This window comes from Sinocyclocheilus anshuiensis, unplaced genomic scaffold (assembly GCF_001515605.1).
Source record: "Sinocyclocheilus anshuiensis isolate Anshui unplaced genomic scaffold, SAMN03320099.WGS_v1.1 scaffold1810, whole genome shotgun sequence".
NCBI classification, from domain to species: Eukaryota; Metazoa; Chordata; class Actinopteri; order Cypriniformes; family Cyprinidae; genus Sinocyclocheilus; species Sinocyclocheilus anshuiensis.
In genome coordinates this window covers 183,783-205,510 of record NW_015547669.1, presented here as the reverse complement: position 1 = coordinate 205,510, position 21,728 = coordinate 183,783, and the positions used below count along the sequence as shown (strand labels likewise).

The 21,728-nt window shown below is 41.7% G+C and overlaps 1 protein-coding gene across 1 annotated transcript; it reads left to right on the top strand.

Annotated features, from left to right (window-relative positions):
• The first annotated feature begins 3,695 nt into the window (after positions 1-3,695).
• Positions 3,696-21,362, top strand: znf219 (zinc finger protein 219). Its single transcript, XM_016505121.1, has 5 exons — positions 3,696-3,858; positions 11,364-11,454; positions 11,540-13,598; positions 13,860-14,003; positions 16,723-21,362. Exons 3-5 carry the CDS (start codon positions 11,543-11,545, stop codon positions 17,853-17,855), a joined length of 3,333 nt encoding a protein of 1,110 aa, XP_016360607.1. The 5' UTR covers positions 3,696-3,858; positions 11,364-11,454; positions 11,540-11,542; the 3' UTR covers positions 17,856-21,362.
• The last annotated feature ends 366 nt before the right edge of the window (positions 21,363-21,728 follow it).

The window sequence follows — 21,728 nt, the reverse complement described above, 5'->3', positions numbered from 1 at the left end:
TAGAATCTCAGCATTATGAGATACTAAAGTTATAATCTCAACATTATGAGATACTAAAGTTATAATCTAAACATTATGAGATACTAAAGTTATAATCTCAACATTATGAGAAACTAAAGTAATAATTTCAACATTATGAGATACTAAAGTTATAATCTCAACATTATGAGATACTAAAGTAATAATTTCAACATGAGATACTAAAGTTATAATCTCAAAATTATGAAATACTAAAGTTATAATCTCAACATTATGAGATACTAAAGTTGAAATCATGACAAAAAGTTGAAATAAGTCATATGATGACTCGTAATGAGATAAAAAGTCAACATTATGAGACACTAAGTCATAATTATGAGATAAAAGTTAAAATCATGACAAAGTTGAAATAAGTCAATGACAAGTTGTTATGAAAAAGGTTAAGACTGTCGTCATTTTGATTTGATCTCATAATTATGACACCAAAAAGTTGGAATTGTATATCCTCTCATAATATCTCATTTTATTTACTATCTCATAATTTCAACTTTTTATATCATTATTATGATTAATTAAAATAGATAAGCATTACTTTGTTTATCTTATGTGCTGGAAATAGGCTTTCATAGCAACACTCATGCAGTGGAGTTAACTTTTTTGTTTCTCCATATAATGCCAGAGTAATAAAAAACAAAGTATAGGGGTTATAAATATACATTTGTTTAGAAATTAAAACATAAGTATGTTTCTGATGTTAATTGTGGAAAGGCATCATCACAGTCTGAAAAGGCTCCATACACTGACTTCTAGACTGTAACGAGAGTGAACTTAGAGACAAGGAAGAGCTGGATTCAAGTCCAGATGATGAATTACTAGAACACAGAAGGGTGTCTAAAAACTAAGAACATAATACAGAGAAACACTAAAGATATCAACCAAACAGCCAACAATAAGGCAAGACTTGACCAAGAATACAGAACACCGTTGATGATGGGAACAGGAAACAAGAACTAAATACAAACTAAAAGTCCAAAACAAAAAGCACAAAAACAACTGTTGTCTTTTCTATCGAGTGATATACTCGCCTGCTAATGCAATGTCTTTATCTTTATTTGTGTCATGAAACACTAATATGTGATTTACTTGCAATTCAGTAAACTTGCAATTCAATACATTTGATTACATTTTTAATCAATAGACACCATATGAGGTACAAAAGTCAAAAATATAATTAATGATTATTTTTATTACAAATGACATAACCATTTTTGTTGAAAACTGAATTTTTCTTATGTTCCCTTTTTTGCTTTAATGCCAGCTGACATGAACTCCAGAAATCACACTGACGTTTCTCATCCACTTCCACAATGTTGCCCCTTTGAAACCTCATTTATTTCCAAGTTTAAATGCGTCTAGCTGTGTGCACCTTCTCTGATGGTCACATACAGATGCGCCCGTCTGCGGCCTGCTCTGCCTCACTGCTCTCAGTATACTGTGGCTGGCTGTATTGTGCTGTCGGGCGTCGTCATGGCCGTCGCCACAGTGCTATTGTCATGGCGATATTACAGTATCAATACCCTGACACTGCGACAGAGACAGCAGCCAATGCCACATCACTCCACCCCTTTAACCCCTCTCCTCTCATTCTCCAATCGATCCCTCCATCTCTGACTAAATATGTGCGTATTGATTCAGCGTCGGTCCCCTGCTCTCTTCTTCAATCCCTCTTTCTTTCTTTCTCTCTAACATCTATCAGGTTTCATCTCCCCTCAGACCACCCCTACGTCGCTCTCTTTTCCTCCTCTTCATCTGTCATTTCATCTCCCTTTTTTCACTCCTTCCTGTTCTCCATGACATCTCTTCCCCCCACCTCTGCATGTTTTTTTTTTCTTTCTTTCCTTCTTTCTTTTTTGTCTCCGTCTCACTCACTCTCTGCATATTAATTGGTGCATTTGTGCTGCGGCGTACAAGACAATCAAAGCGTTGGGGGCGGGTGAGGATATGACTGTATCACACAACACACAAACACACACACACACACACACATGTTCAGGCAGACACACTCGCGTGAGCTGACAGTCAGAGGTGTGTGTGTGAGTTAATATCCAAATTCCTCTCCAAAATCATCCTCAAACTCCCAAACACATCTGAAGATCTGAACCAGACAAAAACACCTGTGCACGCAGAGAATCAGAATCTGACATGCAAACGATTTCATTCTGTGGATACTGTATATAGAGTACAGAGAGATTATTATTATTATTGTTATTATTGTTGTTGTTGTTGTACAACCGAATGCTCCAAATTAATTATTAGTTTAACCAACCTATTTATTTATTTGGAAGGAAGGAAAATTTTTCTGAATCTGATATACAAAGGTTTTCTTTTAAGGGTCTAAATAAATAAATAATAATAATAATAATTATTATTATTATTATTAATTTACTTATTCCTGATTTACAGCAAAATGCTTCAAATGCATTAGGAGTTCAGCTTGTATTATCTTTTTTTTTTTCTTCTTCAAAGGCCAAAAGGTGCTGAAGCTGATATACAAAGGTTTTCTATCTGTGAACAGGCCTAAATCAAAAATAAGGGTGTATTCACACCAGAAAAGTCTGCTAGTTCACTTGCTTTGGTCCGGACCAAATACAATGTTGATTTTTTTTTGTTTGTTTGGTGCGGTTCGCTTTCACACTGCTCTTTTTTTAAGTGAACCAGCAATTGTAACACGTGTGCTTAAGGTCATCCATTCATTGGTTCATCCATGCAACCGTATAGAGTTGGTTTGGAACAGTAGGTGGCAATTAATTATCTATATAATACACTTGTTTATTTATTTATATATGATGTAGAGAGAATTAGAGATTTGTTGTTGTTGATGTTGTTGTTATTATTATGTATTGTTTTACAGCAAAATCTTCCAAATCCATTAGTAGTTCAACCTATTTATTTATTATTTATAGTTGGGTTTTTTCCCAAAGTAAAATAAGGTGCTGAATATGATATACAAAGTTTTCTATTATAGGTGGTTTTCTCTGTAGAAGGTTTTTTATTTGTTTATTCATGGATCTCACGTCAAAAGAGGGTGAGTAACATGTATATTGATATCTATAACATCTATATAGACTATATATAGATATAAATGATTATTATTGACGTTACTATTGTTATTATACAGAAAATGCATTAGTAGTAAATGAATGCATTTATTTATTTAGGCCTAGGCTATTTATTTATGTATGCCTATGTATGTATGCATGTATGTTCTGTTACAGGCCGTTGTTGTTTGTTTAAAAGAGGGTGCATAGCACGCGTTACACTTAATGTGGCCTGTGGTCGTGCTGTTTTACTCGCGCGCACCTGCGCCGCTTCCACGTGGAGCGCGAGTTTCTTCACAATCACAACTAAACTACAGAAGCCCTTTCTGACGGACGGCAAAGTAGAAAACACACGCTCCTACAGGCTGATCTTTAAAAGACGTCCGGGTGTAAATCTGAGCGCCGCGAGCAGACGCGAGAAACTTGTATGCAGCGTGATTTGTGTCAAAAGTCCATCCCGCGAATCTATAGATCGTTTTAAAATGGTGCCTCTGCGAGATTATAATTACATTTGCAACCTACAGCCTCCGCCTCTCTCTCTCTCATTCACTCACTCACGACTGCACAATAAATGGATCTTTGAGAAAAGAGAGAGAGAGACGTGTGAGGAAAGAGAGGAGGAGGAGGAGAAGATAGAGAGGGCAGAAGGGAGGGGGCATCGGCGTATGCTTGTATACAACTACCCCCGATTTCCATTTTTCCCCCTAACTCGTAATGTGTTTAATTCAAGTGAAACGTAATCATGACGTGTGTTGTCATTAATCTCCTCGCCGCCTCTCCCGTAAGTACATTCAGCCTTACTTTCAGCACAAAATATCCGATTCCTTTCAAATAACTGACCTAATCTGCGCTTTTTGAGCGATTTTACTGATGCACATCGCTCGCGAGTGTGATGGTGTGCGCGAGCGTGCGGTTTGAGACGTATAGAGAGCGATTGTTGTCGCCTTCATAAACAACAAATATCCGACGACGACTTTTTTTTGGGGGGGGGGGGGCTGATCCGGGGAACGAAAAGCCATTGATACGGAATAGCCGTCGCGTTTCCACCTCGCGTTTCTTTGCACATACATGCATCAGGAGATATTGATTGGCGTCTGGTGTTTCATACGTGTTCTCGCGCATACACACTTCCTCACTTTTGTCTCGTGCCGTGTATGTTGCCGGTGTGTGTGTGTGTGTGTGTGAGAGAGAGCGCGCGCGTGTGTGTGTCCTGAAAGAGATGCGAGGCTCGCGCATGAAAATGCAACTTTCGTTTTTGAAGGCCCTTGAATATTTTCAGAGCCTCAAGTGTGATAAAAAAAAGTGCACTGAACTCAGAGGTACAAGCTGATTGTAGATGTTTTAACTTTTTTTAGTGCGAGAAGCAACCGTTCATTTCTCCGCTACTGCAGTATTGCAAAGTTTTATACTTTATGAGAAGCATTACTTAGTTCTGTTGCAGTCAAAACCCGCAGGTTTGAACTTAGTTTGTGTGGGACGCAGACAGATTCGGCTGGATCGGACGCTCTGGGGAAAAAAACAGCAGCATATTAATCACTTCGAAGAACATAGGAAAGCTTTCGGTGCATGCTAATGCAAAAACTGGCAAATTTGCACGCGCTCTGCATGTCCTAGCGTCACCTCACAGATGCGCGCTCGCACTCGCTATTTAAACCTGCAGCTGCTAGTTTTACAAAAGACCCTAAAAACACGTAAAGTTTCGTGATTTGCCACGATAGCAGCGGGTTTCGAGATGAAACCCCACGATGGCACTTTTCAGCTGCACCCTGATCGCTTGTCCGTTTCCCCTCCCTTTATCTTTTGTTGAAAGAAAATCAGGAAGAAAATGGAGCGCACAACATCCCGTCCTAAATGTTACATGTCTGCCTCTGTTTGGGTAAAAACGACGCCGTTGCGTCTGTAAATCGCGATTTTACGCACGGGCTTAATGTCGGCGTTCGCGGGAGGACGCGTCGTGCGCGCGTTTGTTTGTGAGCATTTATTTATTTCATTAATGTGGCTTTTTAATTGAGATGGCCGCGAGAGAGAAGGCGACTGAAAATGGTTGCGCGTTTTATCAGGCGAGGAAATTCCTCTCCACAGACGCTCATCTGATGTCCTGCAAATGCATCCCGCCAAGAAACTTTACACACACACACACACACACACATATATATATATGGAAATTATATAAGGCGCCATTGCTTTCCATTATTTAGCGCTGGCACAGATTTGGGTGCTATTAGACGGGTGACGGAATGAGACCAGCCCCCTGAACTGACGCGACAGTTTGACGGATAAAGAGGGCAGAGCAGCGCAGAGATGTGGTGGAAGCCCTGTAAACAACTTTTACAAGCAGATCTGCTCCTACTCGTCTTGATAACCTGCACGGACAGCACATCTGGATGAGATGTTGCAGGGGCTTCAGAATTTGACCTGGCACCTGGCTAATTCAGCCACAGATTTCCAGATTGGTATGGTGACATAATTAGCAATAGCATACAGGAAGCTGGGATTTATTCCTGTTCATGCTTGCAAATAAGGAGAAATACAATTTGTATCTTCTTGTATGTAAGGAACAACAGGTTGTCAGTTCAAGGTATCTGTGTGTTTAGTAACTGACGAACATGCCTGCATGGGTCCCACTTTAAATAAGGTGGCCTTATGCACTTACATCAAAAAATAAGTACAGTGTACCTGTATTGCAAAACACGGCTACACTTTAAGGCGTCCTTGTTACAGTGTAATTATACATTTAAGTACTGAGTAATATTAAGTAACTACGTGTACTTGTACTAAATGTTTAGGGTTAGGATTATGGTTACTTGCATGCAATTATGCATGATTAATTGTTATTATAATAACAACATCCCGTCCTAAATGTTACATGTCTGCCTCTGTTTGGGTAAAAACGACGCCGTTGCGTCTGTAAATCGGGATTTTACGCACGGGCTTAATGTCGGCGTTCGCGGGAGGACGCGTCGTGCGCGCGTTTGTTTGTGAGCATTTATTTATTTCATTAATGTGGCTTTTTAATTGAGATGGCCGCGAGAGAGAAGGCGACTGAAAATGGTTGCGCGTTTTATCAGGCGAGGAAATTCCTCTCCACAGACGCTCATCTGATGTCCTGCAAATGCATCCCGCCAAGAAACTTTACACACACACACATATATATATATATATGGAAATTCTATAAGGCGCCATTGCTTTCCATTATTTAGCGCTGGCACAGATTTGGGTGCTATTAGACGGGTGACGGAATGAGACCAGCCCCCTGAACTGACGCGACAGTTTGACGGATAAAGAGGGCAGAGCAGCGCAGAGATGTGGTGGAAGCCCTGTAAACAACTTTTACAAGCAGATCTGCTCCTACTCGTCTTGATAACCTGCACGGACAGCACATCTGGATGAGATGTTGCAGGGGCTTCAGAATTTGACCTGGCACCTGGCTAATTCAGCCACAGATTTCCAGATTGGTATGGTGACATAATTAGCAATAGCATACAGGAAGCTGGGATTTATTCCTGTTCATGCTTGCAAATAAGGAGAAATACAATTTGTATCTTCTTGTATGTAAGGAACAACAGGTTGTCAGTTCAAGGTATCTGTGTGTTTAGTAACTGACGAACATGCCTGCATGGGTCCCACTTTAAATAAGGTGGCCTTATGCACTTACATCAAAAAATAAGTACAGTGTACCTGTATTGCAAAACACGGCTACACTTTAAGGCGTCCTTGTTACAGTGTAATTATACATTTAAGTACTGAGTAATATTAAGTAACTACATGTACTTGTACTAAATGTTTAGGGTTAGGATTATGGTTACTTGCATGCAATTATGCATGATTAATTGTTATTATAATAGCGCAAGTACATGTAACGTGTAACAAGGACATCTTAAAATAAAGTGTTACCCAAAACGCTTCCGCTGCTATTGAGGTGGGATACAGGTAAGGACAGGGACAGGATTGGTGGTTTGGGTAGGTTTAAGGGTGGGTTAAGGTGTAAGGGATCGGTCAACAGTGTAATTATATAGATGTAATTACATAAATTAATTACAGATGTAATTGCATGTATTTTTTAAAATAAAGTACCGTGTAAAACATGTATGTACACAATAAGTGCATTGCATCAAATGATTAATTTAAATGTAAGTGCATAGTAGTAAAGGCCACCTAATATAAAGTGGGACGACTGCATGTTATCCATCATTATAAAAAGTTAAATTATGCCATTTGCATGTCATTTTACCTTATTTGACCACTAAAAACTGCTTTTGAATGATTTAACAGAATGCAATTATGTTTATTTCATCTCATTAGATAATAAACCTGTTAATTTACAGACTACCTCATAAAACATACTTTTATATAATGTGACGAAACATTTTTACATACTATATTCAAGTTCAAATTCGGCAGGGCTCATCCCGTTCATGCAGATATAGATCAGCTTTGTCGGTTTGAGTTCCTCTCTGTGCTCAGATGCCTGAAGCTAGACTTTCTAGCACAGCACACTGCCTTTGTGCACTTGTTGTGCACAGCGAACACCTTACAGCTCGTTTCATTGGTGGAGGTCAGAGGTGGGCTGTTCGTTTGTTAAAAAAAAATAATTCTGATTGAAAATGATCACTTCTTTAAATCATTCAAGGCTTGATTTCACCTGAATCAGAGCTCATACTCTCTTGATGTCCGTACTGACTCGGACCCGGTTTACACCTGTTATTATCCATCTCAGGTGATCCGGCATCAGTTTTGACAGCTCAAATCATTATTACGCGATTACGTCTCATATATATGTCAGGTTCTTACTGCAAGTTGATAAAATGAAGGGCGGAAATGGCATACTCCTGCTCCCAAATATAGGCTACTTTTTAATTTTGATCTAAAAAAAAATAATATAATTATCTGTCACTGCCTATAGATGATGCCAGACATGTCTTTGTTGTTTTGTGAAGTCTAATGCATATAAGTCTGGGTTTTCCAAATGTTTTAATCACTATCATCCAGGTGCATTAATGTTTACTCCACAGATGTAGTGTGTTCGAATGTGGTTGTAGTGATCAGATCAAACACGTTTTGGATCCTATTTACACCTGCATTTAACATTATTGGATCACCTGAGATGGCTATTCATACCAGATATAATAAAACGAATCTATAGTCCACCCAAAAACGTGTCACTCTCCTTCAAGTTGTTCCAAAACTGTATGAGTTTCTGTCTACTGTGGAACATAGAAGATTTTGAAGTACCAAACAGTTGATGGCCCTTAATGACTTTCATAGTAGTTTTTTTTTCTTTCTATGTTTTGAATGGAATCAATCGGAAAATCAGCTGTTTGGTTATCAACACTTTTCAAAATATATTCTGTGTTCAGCAGGTTAGGAACAACATGAGGCTGAGTAAATGATGACAGAATTTTTATCTTGTGTGAACTATCCCTTAACGCAAATTCGTTAGCAAGAGCTCTTTGTACAGTAAGCTTGAACTTGAAGGTGAACTTGACCACTGCAGTGTTTTGGTGAAGCCTTCAGTTTTGACAGTAGGTTTAGTTCTTCTTAAGCACCTTAGTGTAGAATAATTTCAAGGCTGATATCCTTGTTTCATGCTCTCTTAAGGAGATAATGGGCGAGATTGTGATGTTTTGAACTTGCTTGTCCACTCTTCAGCATCTTTAAACTGAACCTTCAAACTGTCCGCAAGTCTCCCGGAGAAATATAAATCGAGGAGAACAGGTGAAGGTTGTGGATGACTTGGAATTTCAACCCAAAAAGAGGAAGTTGAAGGGAGGCTGTGTGTGGGAGCCGGGGTGCTGAGAGAGATAAAGTTCAGGCCAAGGTTAGAAACAGGAAATGAATTTTGTCTGTGGGGATTTGTTGTATGACTGCAACAATCCGGAATCATACACACACTGACCTTAGAAATCCCACTCAGAGATACAAGAAAGGTAAAGTGCAGTTCAAGCCTCACATGCATCACATACTGAGCAATCGGTTTTCTCTCTTAGTCTCTCTCACAATTTAAAGATATCGCTCTCTTTCTCTCGCTCTCCCCACATATCAAAGAACATGCTGCAATAAAGCCATTCATGTTATATTTTCAAGGCCACGAGTCTTTCAGTACGTATGAATGATCTCTTCTTAGCCTTTAGATACGTTACATGGCTACACTGTTGGAGGCCCAGTGTGTCCTCACACCGAAGGCAGGAGACGTTATTTCAGGTGCTCGAGGCTACAGAATACGAACCGCAGGGAGGAAAATATCTGTTTTATCAAAGATGACTCAAGTGCTTGTTCAGTCATATAGAGGTTTCATGAGTGGTTTTTCAGAGTGAGTTAAGTTGTGTGTACTACGTACTGTAAATGTGTTCCGGTGAAATGCGACCCCATTTAAAGTACCGATACTTCTGTCGTAAACATTCAGTAAAACCAATTAGTGATACTCAGATAATGGAATAATCAGTTGACCTCAATCAAAATCCTACAGATGTTGCAAACAGGTTGTTTTTTTTTCGACATGGGATGCATTTGTTACTTCAGTGTTGACTTTTTTGACATTTCTAATTGGCAAAAGTCCAAAAATAAAAGCACGACATACATCAAATAATTTTAATAGCAGCAACATTAAATGCAGTTCTTTCAAACTTTCTTTTCAAACAAAATTTTTTTGTTTATACGATATTCATTCCATTACATACAAAGCCGTTAGTTAAATAGCTGATGCATGTGCCCCAAGAAGGCACAAAATATGCGAGCGTGTATTTGTGTGTGCTTGTACTGGGAGTGTAGCATGTGGCCATTCAGACAAAGGTGTTTAGCATGCATGAATCATCTAGTGACTAGGTGCCATATTGAGTGTGTGTGTGTGTGTGTGTGTGTGTGTGTGCATGCATTATTTGCGCATGCTGCTTTGTCGCTCTCCTGCGTTCATCTCTCCCCTCCCCCCTCTGTCTAGCACCTTATCACTCTCTCCATCTATCCAAATTTGGAGAAGCTTTATTGGCATGACAGGGTTGGTCAGATACGAACGTGTCTGTCAAGGTGGAACAGTGCATTGCCATGACGATATTCATATGATAATAATGCCAACAGACCAAACAGATCGCAAGATCCTCCATTGCAGAGCAGAACACTCTGTCCCCTTTCTCGACAGATTTACTCATCAAATATGCTCATTGTGTTCTTCATTTATGTTTTTTCTTCACTAACACCCCCCCCCTCTCATTCTCTCTTTCTCGCCTGTCTGTCTCTCTCCTCTCTTTTCTTTTCTCTTCGCCATGTTGGCAGGCCCCAATCTACCAGCTGATATCAGCATTCCCTGGCACTGTGCCAACTGGCACCGCTGCAGAGAGACAGAGAGTGAGAGAGGGAAAGATAGAATGAAAGAAAATCAGTCAAGAACAGAGGGAGGAGGGAATGAGGGTGAAAAGAGAAAAAGTGCAGGGGGTGGAATCACAATCTATGGACGTGAAAAGACAGAAGGAAGGAAAAAGGAGGACAGTAATGGTGGGATTAGGAAAGAAAGAAAGAAAGAAAGAAAAAGAAAAATGGAGGGGGCAGTATGATTGATATAGTGTGATATCGTTGTGAGTCACGGCTGAGCTAAAATGTCAGCTGGCTCTGTTAGCCACCGTTTCGTCCAAGTCTTATGTCACAGATACACATACATTCACACACAGTCACAAACACACACTAATGCACAAGCAAACACTTGATTGTGTACATAAATCCCAACTCAGACACAGACATACAGTCTGTTCAGTCTGTTCGTAGAGGTAAATACAAAATTAAAAAAACCCACCCACTCAAACACAAGCATAGTGACACATATCCAGGCATACAGACGCCCTCACAGATGTTTAGCAGATTGTCTTTCTGTAATCATCAATGAAATTCATTTTCTCTTATTTATGAAAGAAGCAGGTGTTTTTTTTGGTTGTGTCTGGGCCTGTCCGCTGCAGACTTATGTAATCTATGCTTGTGTGGCTTTATGTAATTGTTCACTTCTATCAGTGCACTGCGTGTTAAGGGTGTGTGTGCTTATATGAGTAGCTTAGGTAATGAGAGATTGGTGGGGGGTTAGATCAGTTATATCTATGTGTCTGGACTTTAAGGTGTGTATGTATGTATTTTTGTTCTGATTTAAGCAGCTACTGTAAGTGTATGTGCAGGAAGGGTGTGTGGGGAAGTCCAAACATCTCGCGCCCATCCTGTTTGGGACAGTCCATGTCCTGCTCTGCCCTTAGACCCGTACACAGGAACAAATGTGTGTACACTCATTTTTTTATTCTGTGTTGTACTTGACAGGGGACTGTTGGAGGTGGTCAGGCAGATTGCCACCATCAGAACACACCCTCTTTAAGTCAAGGAAGTGAAGCATGGCATAGACACATCAACAGTGAGTGATCTATCTGTCTGTCTGTCTGTCTGCCTATCTATCTAATCTAGATCTAATCACAATTATCAATTATTTCCTCGTTCAGAGAATGGATTCTCCACCAGAGAGTATGCTGGCACTTTCCTGTGAGCCCCCATTGTCTCCTTCCTCCATGCCGTCCCTGGACCACAGTCCCCAATTCCTACCCCAGAGTCCTCAATCTACCCCTTCTAGCCCTCAAACTGAACTCTATGCCCCGGTCTCACCTTGCCCCCTTCCAGAGGCCAGCCTCCAAGATGAGGAGGAGGAGGATGAGGAGCTGTCAACTCCCCCATCACCCACCCCACCGGTGGCGCTGTTTCCTGGTGAACTGGAGCTCGGCAGTCCCTCATCGGAGAGCAGCCCCCCAGCCACACCATTAACACCTTTTCCTGGTTTTGGAGCTCTGGAGCAGGCCATCTCCTCTGGTCAAAGTACCACCTGTGATGATGAGTTGGATCTTCAACTTTTCAACAATGAGGGCATGGCTGTCCCAGGAGGGACAAGCTCTGGGCCTGGCCTAAGGTTCCCATGCCATGTGTGTGGAAAGAGGTTCCGCTTCCAGAGTATTTTGTCCCTGCATGCTCGAGCTCACAGTTTAGACAGGGAGCGTCGAGCTTCAGCTCCCTACCGAACCACACATGCCAAACTGCAGCAGAACCATGTGGGTGACAGTGTAATCCAGAATCTCAACAACAGAGAGCCTGGTCTGAAACTGAGTCCATTATCTGGGTCATTACGAAAGAGTATGGATGAGGACATGGTTCCAGAGGAACCTCTTCAAACTGCTAGCAGCCCTCAGTTCCTCTTTGAAGGAACCACAGCCCTGACCCCACCTCTAACAGAGGAAGCACCAATCTCAACCACCTTCTCTCCACTTGGCCATGCCCACTTGGAAGACAACACCCCCTCCACAGCTGCTTCTGCCTTCCGGTGTCATGCTTGTAAGGGTAAGTTCCGTACATCTTCAGAGCTGGCACGTCATGTGCGGATCCTCCACAACCCCTACAAATGTACAATGTGTCCCTTCTCAGCCAGTCAGGAGGAAAGCCTGGCTGCCCATCTGCAGGAGAGCCACCCACCTGAGGATCCTGCCACTGAAACAGTTTTCCCTCCTCACCCTACAGCACCAACAGAGACTCCTCCCTCACAAATGCCAGTTGTTCCAGCTTTCCGATGCGAGACGTGCGGGCAGCGTTTTACTCAGTCCTGGTTTTTGAAGGGGCACATGCGGAAGCACAAGGACTCATTGGATCACAAGTGCCAGGTGTGTGGCCGTGGCTTCAAGGAACCCTGGTTCCTAAAGAATCATATGAAGGTGCATCTCAACAAGCTGGGCCTCAAAGCTGGATTGGGAAATCTGGGGCCGGCTGGAAATGAGCAATCCAAAGGTCCTGCAAGCACACAAGTGCTGGGGGCCCTGTATTCCAACTTGCTCCTGGCTCGCACTATGACTGGTGGCGGTGCTTCAGGAAGTCGCACAGAGAGGTCAGATGCCAGTGCAGGCTCAAGCAAATCCTCTATATTGGGTTATCTGGGCTTACCCAAAGATGCCAGCAATGGAAGTTGCATGGAGCGCCTTCAGGCAGTGGCACAGGTTGCAGAAATGGGTAATGGTGGAGGACGGGGAGGTGAAGCAGCAGACGGAGCGGACCAGGCAGCCATGTGGCAGCTGGTTGCTCGCAGTTTGATGGCAGCACAGCACAACCAACAGCAACAGCAGCAGCGATCTCATTCGCACCATCAGCTTCCTTCCTCACGAGGCACAGTTGCTGGGGAAGCCAAGGAGTTGAGGACCTACCTGGGTGGGTTGGGTTCTAGAGAGGAACTGGAGGGATCTAGTTCACCTTGGGAGTGTCCAGATTGCGGCAAGCTGTTCAGAAGCCTTCAGCAGGTGGTTGCTCACGCCCGCGTCCATGTCCAGAAACCACAGAAAGGTCAAAGTCCCCGAGGGGGCATGTCCAGGGAAGAGGACATTATAAACAGAGTGAGTGGAGCTCAGGCAACAGGTGGAGTAGGAGGAGGACAAAGAACTAGTGACAATGAAGGAAGGCAGGAGGGAAAGCAACTACCATCAGAAGTCGGGACAGCTGGGAGCTTCCATTCTGTCATATCACATCTTTCTGGTAAGGATCAACCAGCATGATCAAAAACAGCTGACTTTATTGGTACAATATTTCTTATCTGTTAAAATCCTTCATAGGCTATTGCACTGCAGGACGCTGATTGAATTTGAGGGGTGTTTTTTGTAGTATTTCACTGTTGTTAGTTTTGGAACATTTCCTCCCTGTGTTTCAGGAAGGCAGGCCTGTTGTTAGAAACAGTGTAGACTCAGGTTATATTTCAAAGCAATTGTTTTTATTCATTATATGTTATCTCATCTCAAGGTCAGAATGGTCTGAGGGGATCATCCTCTTCCACTTCATCTCCAAGGGAGCGTGTTCGGGGAACAGGGATAAAGGATTGCCCCTACTGTGGTAAAGCCTTCCGGTCTTCCCATCACCTTAAAGTGCACCTTCGTGTACACACAGGTAAGGCCAGCATGAATAGTAGAACTGTGATTCTCAACCCAGTGGCATGTGCACACCAGGGTGTACTTTATTGGGTTTCAGGAGCCATTTGGAAAGAATTATATTTCCCTAAACCAGTGGTCTGCAACCTTCAACATCAAAAGAGGCATTTTGGCCTTTTTGCCACCGAATAAAAGCCACAAAACCTATTTGACCCCTAAAATGAAGATGGCATATAGCTAAAGTAATTATTATTATTATTATTAGTAGTAGTTATTTATGTCTATTTGACAAAAAAAAACTTTTCTTATCTCTTACTTTTAATTGACTAAGAAATAAAACACACTGCTGGACAATAACCAATAATTTGTATTCTATAATATTTGTGTATTATATATATTTTCCTAATGACAATTTTATGATTAAGATTGGTTTATATACTACAAACACTTTTTTCCATTTTTTTTTATCACAGAATAAAACAGACAATATATTTTATAGCTTCTGTACTGTAAGAAATGCTATGTCAATTAGCACTGTATCATTCATATACTTTATTTATTACCTGAAGAAGACTTGAAAAACGCACATAAAACATATATTGTCTCAATAGTTTATTGTCATCACGTTTCATCAGTTAAGGGTTATGCTTGTTATTTCTGGCACGTCAAAAGTTACCATTACTTATATGAGTCTGTTTTGGACTTTCTGCACGAGAGCACCCTCTGGCATCGAGTATGAATGAAACATACACTGCATGAGAGTGTTTAGTGCTTAGTAATGTTCACATCATTTTGGTTATGAATAAAACGTATCCAAAATGATGTGACTATCTTGTCTCTTTTCATTTAAATCTAGATTTATTCACTCTGGCCCTTGAAAACCTCTACGTGAACACACTTGCCCGAAAAAGTGCAGGGGAAGGGTTTAGGTTTTATTAAATGTCGGGGGGACACGTCCCCCGCATACTCTGTATTGTTAAAAGCGCTATATAAATAAAGGTGACTTGACTTGACGTGACTATTCTACGCCCATGCTGCAGGGAGCCACCGCAGAGGGATGAAAGAGCTGCGGGTTGCCGACCCCTGCCCTAAACCTATAAAACAGAAATGAAGATTTATAATATTAGATTAAATATTAATCTACAGCAACATTATTTTTATAGTGATCCTACTGTATAACAATGGTGCGTAATCATAATAATTCCTAATGTTAATTTGATATTATGTGTGGATAACACTTGTAGCAAAATACAGTATAGACACTAAGCTCAGATTGGGAAATACTATAAAAATTGTTTTTATTTATTTTTATCCATTTAATGTTCAAATATTTTGCGCTTTTGTAATTTAATTTTACTTAGATGTCTTAAATTATGTGTCCATTAGATAAAGCATTTTTGCTGTAAACATCTCACAGAAATTATGATGATTGCTCTTTTGGTTATTATTATTATTATTATTATTATTATGTAAGTACTTTTTTATTCATTAAATAAATTCACACCCCTGTATGATCAATTTCATGATTTAGCTTGATTGAAACCATTTGCTGCCTATCAGGTTCATCCACAAAATGTCCTCTACCAAAAAAAAAAAAGGCAGTGCTCTCACGGTTGATGAGAGTTGGAATGTCCTAATTTAACAGTAATGCACTGGGGGCTACACCTGATGTTGCATATGATGACAAGCACTGCCCTCTATCTATCACTGTGTGTAACTGCATATAGTCGTCCCACATAGTCTTTTTTTTTTTTTTTTGCTTAACCACAGCAGCCTCCCTAATGAAGCATTGTTATTCTTAGACAACGTTCTGCTATTAAAATAACATTTTAGTTTTCAATCTACTTAACAAGAGTGCTTAATTCCTTGTTTTAGGTGAGAGACCATACAAATGCCCACACTGTGATTATGCTGGCACCCAGTCTGGCTCTCTCAAGTACCACCTTCAGCGTCATCATCGTGAGCAAAGGAACGCTATGGCAACCACCACAAATTCCCCACCACCGAGCCTCCCCTCTCTGACTGGCTCTCCTCATGAAGTGGTGAAAAAGCGCCGTCACCCCTCCATGTCCCAGTCTTCTTTTGGGAGGGATCCTGGAGAGGCTCCTTCTTCAAGGCACAGTCGGTCATGGGCTGCAAGCCCGTCAGAGAAGAAGGAGGGTACTACTGCATCTGGACGTCAAAGAGAGGGAGACGTGGAGAGTCAGTATCACAGTCTGTCGGGGATGATGGGTACTTTCTTTGCCGGTGGTCTAGAACCAAGTTGGATTGGGGAGGTATCACCTCCGAAAATGCCCAAAGTGTCTCGACGGAAACCCCTTACTACAAGCCGCATGATGTCAGCAAATGGCTACCAGGGCGGGATGAAGTCCAGTGGGTCCCAGGAAGGAGGCTTTGAACCTCTGGACCTTTCCCGCCGCCCTTTACAAGATGAAGGGGGAGTGAGTAGTTCTATAGGTGGACCGTCAGGTGGCTCTAAAGGAGGGAATGACATCCTCAATCAATGTGTCTTCTGTCCCTTCCGGACCTCTTCTGTTGAGCTGATGGCCATGCACCTTCAGGTTAATCACACCAGCAAGTCTCGTCGCAAGAGGGGAGCTAGTCTTTTTTTTTTTTTTTTTGCTTAACCACAGCAGCCTCCCTAATGAAGCATTGTTATTCTTAGACAACGTTCTGCTATTAAAATAACATTTTAGTTTTCAATCTACTTAACAAGAGTGCCTAATTCCTTGTTTTAGGTGAGAGACCATACAAATGCCCACACTGTGATTATGCTGGCACCCAGTCTGGCTCTCTCAAGTACCACCTTCAACGTCATCATCGTGAGCAAAGGAACGCTATGGCAACCACCACAAATTCCCCATCACCGAGCTTCCCCTCTCTGACTGGCTCTCCTCATGAAGGGGTGAAAAAGCGCCGTCTCCCCTCCATGTCCCAGTCTTCTTTTGGGAGGGATCCTGGAGAGGCTCCTTCTTCAAGGCACAGTCGGTCATGGGCTGCAAGCCCGTCAGAGAAGAAGGAGGGTACTACTGCATCTGGACGTCAAAGAGAGGGAGACGTGGAGAGTCAGTATCACAGTCTGTCGGGGATGATGGGTACTTTCTTTGCCGGTGGTCTAGAACCAAGTTGGATTGGGGAGGTATCACCTCCGAAAATGCCCAAAGTGTCTCGACGAAAACCCCTTACTACAAGCCGCATGATGTCAGCAAATGGCTACCAGGGCGGGATGAAGTCCAGTGGGTCCCAGGAAGGAGGCTTTGAACCTCTGGACCTTTCCCGCCGCCCTTTACAAGATGAAGGGGGAGTGAGTAGTTCTGTAGGTGGACCGTCAGGTGGCTCTAAAGGAGGGAATGACATCCTCAATCAATGTGTCTTCTGTCCCTTCCGGACCTCTTCTGTTGAGCTTATGGCCATGCACCTTCAGGTTAATCACACCAGCAAGTCTCGTCGCAAGAGGGGAGCCCCTCTCGCGTCCACCAATCATTCTCCAAGACTAACTTTGGCCAGGCCGGACCGCGATCCGCTAGCTCTGTGGAAGTTCCTCGGTGCAGAGGACGGAGTAGCATCTCCTGAGGATTGGGTCTTGTCAAAGACAAGAGCTGAGAATGGAGTCAGCCCAGAGAACAGGGACACAGAGGACAGTTTTGAACTGGCCCCTGGACCTGTGGGAAGCATTGGTAAGAAGGGGCTTAAAATGAGAGAGGAGCTGGACGAGGAAGATGAGCAAGTCGATGAGGAGGAGGATGACCTGGAAGCACATGGCAGCTTTGGAAATGCACCCCAGAATCAGAGCAGAAGGGCTGGGTCTGTTTCATCAGACCTCGCGGCTGAGGATCTGCTCAAGGAGGAGGAAGGTGTCTTGGGGAAATAACATCAAACAAGAGCCCTGGATGAGTTTGGACTAGTGTTGTCAAAAGTACCAACTTTGGTACCAGTCAGTACTGAAGTTTTAAAAATGTCTATTTCCCGCTAACGTTTGAGTGCTGATGAGCCGATTCTTGGCCATTGTGTTCAAACGCGCTCAACAGATATGATTGTGATTGGCTACAAAGACCATCGCTGAACACAATGGCCAATCAGTGCTGTTTAAGAATCAGCTCAATAGCACTCAAATGTTAGCGGGAAATGGATGTTTTTAACATTTCAGTACCGACTGGTACCGAAGTCGGTACTTTTGACAACGCTAGTTTGGACATAGCGGCAGGGGAAAGATATTTGGGAAATAGTTGTCCAGAGTCCCTCGTACAACCCTGTTGAATAAAAAAACAGCATTTTCGGGTTAGGTATGGTAGCTAGTTTGAGCTGGTTTAAGCTGGTCCTTAGTTGGTCCTGATCTGGTTTAAGCTGGTCATGTTCTGGTCCAAAGCAACTAGCTCCTGCTCGGGACCAGTTTAATCCAGCTCATGACCAATTAAGGACCTGCATAAACCAGCTGCCATGCTTCAAAACATACCTAACCAACATATGCTGTTTTTCAATGGGGAATTCAAACCAAGGGCAGACCAGTCGCTATGCTAACATTCTGTACAGTATCAGTAAACAGATAACCTGCAAAAGTATTTAAATCAAACATTCCCCTTAATATATCCTCCTAGCCCCCTTGGTTAGTGATCGATTACCTCTACATACACACACAGACTCTTAATCACACAGAGATATCCAGTATTGTATGCTAGTCTAAGCCTGCCTGTCTCGGGGCCTTCTTGAACACTGTTCTCTTGTTCCTGTCTTCTCGTCAGTGAACACAATTGCCAAGTTGTATTTAATTTACAATGTCCTTGCTCCTGTAAATCTTGCTCTCATCTCAACGAGGACCTGGAATGTCAATCTGGGGAGCCGGAAAAGCAAAAAAGAGACACTGTTCTTAATCGCTACGATATACAGTATTAATGCTGAGAGAGACGGACATCTTACTTCCACGTGAACTTGATCTGACTGCACGTCTTCAGTAAACCAAAGGAGTGAGCACACTTCTTACCATGCACCTGCCAGACTCTGAACAGAATGCTGTGATAACTGAACGGTACTTGTGAATCAACAGGACAGAGTAAATATTATATTACCAGATATCCACACACTGCCAGTCTGCTCCGACGGGTCTTCTTCAGATATTATATGAAACAGAGATTCTGCCTCTTCTATATGCTATTTCTCTCAGTGCCTGTTGATGTAAAAGGTTTTTTAGCAGATTCAGCAACACAGGAATATAGTTACAATGAATATATACAGTATATATGCGTAGTTGTGCTAGAGCGTAGAGTTCTGTGACAATATGGTGGCAGTTTGTGTGACTATGTCAGCTGTGAATGAAACAATGAATGACCCCAGAGCACCACATGTGGGAACAGCTTTGCCGTTTGACAAGGGCCCTATGGAAGTGTTTACGTTGCAGTTACCACCACCAGGATTTCTGGGTGGAATCCAGACCACAGTTACTACGGAAAGAGTGATTTCAGGGTCGGAAATGAATCACAATCTAGAAAATGGAGACTCGGCAAGATATCCTTCATATTCCTGTAATATCTCAGATTCTCAAACCATCCGAGATAGGTTGGAAAGTGGGTCTCTATTAAAAGATTCAGTAAGCTGTTTTTTTTTTTTAGACGTGAGTAGACTTTTTTTTTTTTAAATATCGAAAACTAAAAAAAGAAAAAACACACACACTAACAAATTCAGACATCCCAGTAGAACATATGTAGCTTTTGTAAAGATAAGAGATCAAAAAGAGGGGAAAAAAAATGTTGTTTTCCTTTTAAGAAGTGTTAATGGAAACGGATATGGAGAATAGTAATAAGTATTATAATAATTATGAAAGAAGACTGCTTCAGAATGTCTTTAGAGCACTGTGCAAAGTTTTTTTTCCTTTCGTTTCGCCTTTCAATGCAGACCAAACGTTGTTCTTTTCCCCCAGACCATTTCTTCACAATGCTGCAGATTCAATTAACGTTCCCTTAAATGATGTGTTTATGTATTCACCAATCAACAAATCAATCGTTCGGACACACAATCAATGTTAAAGCTTGCCTGATGATCTTGAAACTCCAGTGATTGCTAATATATGTATAAGCTGATGCCGTGTCCAAGACATGTCCCAGTATCAGCATTGTCAGTCTGACTGATCTGCTTGCCAAATTTGATTTGATGTAATCGTGTTGCATTTTTGATGTGAAGTTAGCACATCTTACAAATGATGATCTACTTTCCTCGTCCAACTCTGTGAAATCATTTCCATCGGGTCATCTCATTTTTTATCGTTAGACACCGAGTAGGTGGCACTTTTGTCCGGAGATTGACAGAGGCTGGCCTTAATACGTGCGTTATCGTGTCCTTGTTTCGTGTGTAGATTATCTAATGCGTTCGGTAGCCCCTGATGTGGTGTTCCTTTGAGATAACAGTCAAGCCACTGTGCCTTCTGTCCTGAGCACTTCCTCAAGTATTTTGTAAGCTCACCAAAAGCACTTAGCCCCTACTGTTTCACTTTGTGTTCTTTGGTAAACTGCCCTGTACGTCTCTGTATCTGATCCTCTGTTTTGTAGGGGTCATTTCCATTTCATAATAATGAGCGCCATTCCATCATCCGTGTGTGCTGTTGCATCTCCTGCTTTCCCCCCTTCCCTCACCACTGAAAGCTTACGTACTATCTAGCTCCGAGGCCTTTTTCGAAGTTACTTTGATTTCTATGATGTTACTTTGATGCCGATGAGATGAAATCAAGCTCTTCTGCTCATAATTATTATTATCATTGTTCTTTTTGTTTTATGGAAGAAAAAAATAAGCAAAACAAAAAAATGTGTCTCTTGAATGTTGTACAGATAGAACTAGAGATGTTGTGTTTCTAAGGAGAGATCAAACCGTGATACCTGCTCTCCATCGCTCCCTGCGCAGCCAAACATCTGCATCAGCAATGATGTGGCTCTTTTAGGACGGCCTAACTGTGTACAGGGATCAGGGCAATAGTTTTGTTTTGTGTGTTTGTGTGTGTGTGTGCACTGATGTCTTAAAAATGAATATTTTGTGACGATATACTGACACTGTGAAATAAGCATAAAGTATTCCCAAACAGTGATGCGCTGCTCAAAAATTCACTATGTTTGACATGCACTTTTCTTTTTTTGTTCCACCAGAAGTGTGTGAATTCATAAATATTATCCAGTGAGAGGGGAGAGGTGGGGAGAAGGTCTGGTTTGGTCTTTTCAGTAGCTGACTGCTGTTGGTGGCAGAGGAAGGTGATCTAACATAGTAGTGATTAATATGAAATTGTGGATTGAGAAAAAAAAAAGAGTAGAAAAGAATCAATAAAATAAAATAATAAAAAATGGTTTGCTTGCTGTATGCTGTGTCTTGCATTACATTTCCTGCTATATTTTATTTGTGTGTGTGAGTGTGTGAGTGTGAGTGTGTGTGTGTGTGTTTGTGTGTGTGCTTTAATAAAGCATGTGCTTGAGGATAAATGGTCACCATACTGATATATCCATGTAGGAGGTGAAGTGTGTAATTTACACGTACCCCAGTTTTACATGCAGAGTCACATTAAGGTTGACTTTGTGAATAGTGTAACTTTCAAAACATTGGACAGCAAATATGGTGTGAGTTTAGGGCGGTACTACTTGTTTGTTCAAATTGCACCCTTCACCGTTGACTTTGAAATCATTTAGGCACTTGGGCTGAAAAAAAATATTGTACAATATTGTTTGTGAACACTTGCACTTCAGTGACATTTTGAAACCTTTATGTTCACACAATG

Bases quoted from the DNA above. Each gene is read 5' to 3' on its own strand.
- znf219 (XM_016505121.1), top strand. From the start codon at position 11,543: ATGGATTCTCCACCAGAGAGTATGCTGGCACTTTCCTGTGAGCCCCCA. The intron at 13,599-13,859 runs GTAAGGATCAAC...TCTCATCTCAAG, and splicing joins TGTCATATCACATCTTTCTG to GTCAGAATGGTCTGAGGGGA. The intron at 14,004-16,722 runs GTAAGGCCAGCA...TCCTTGTTTTAG, and splicing joins GCACCTTCGTGTACACACAG to GTGAGAGACCATACAAATGC.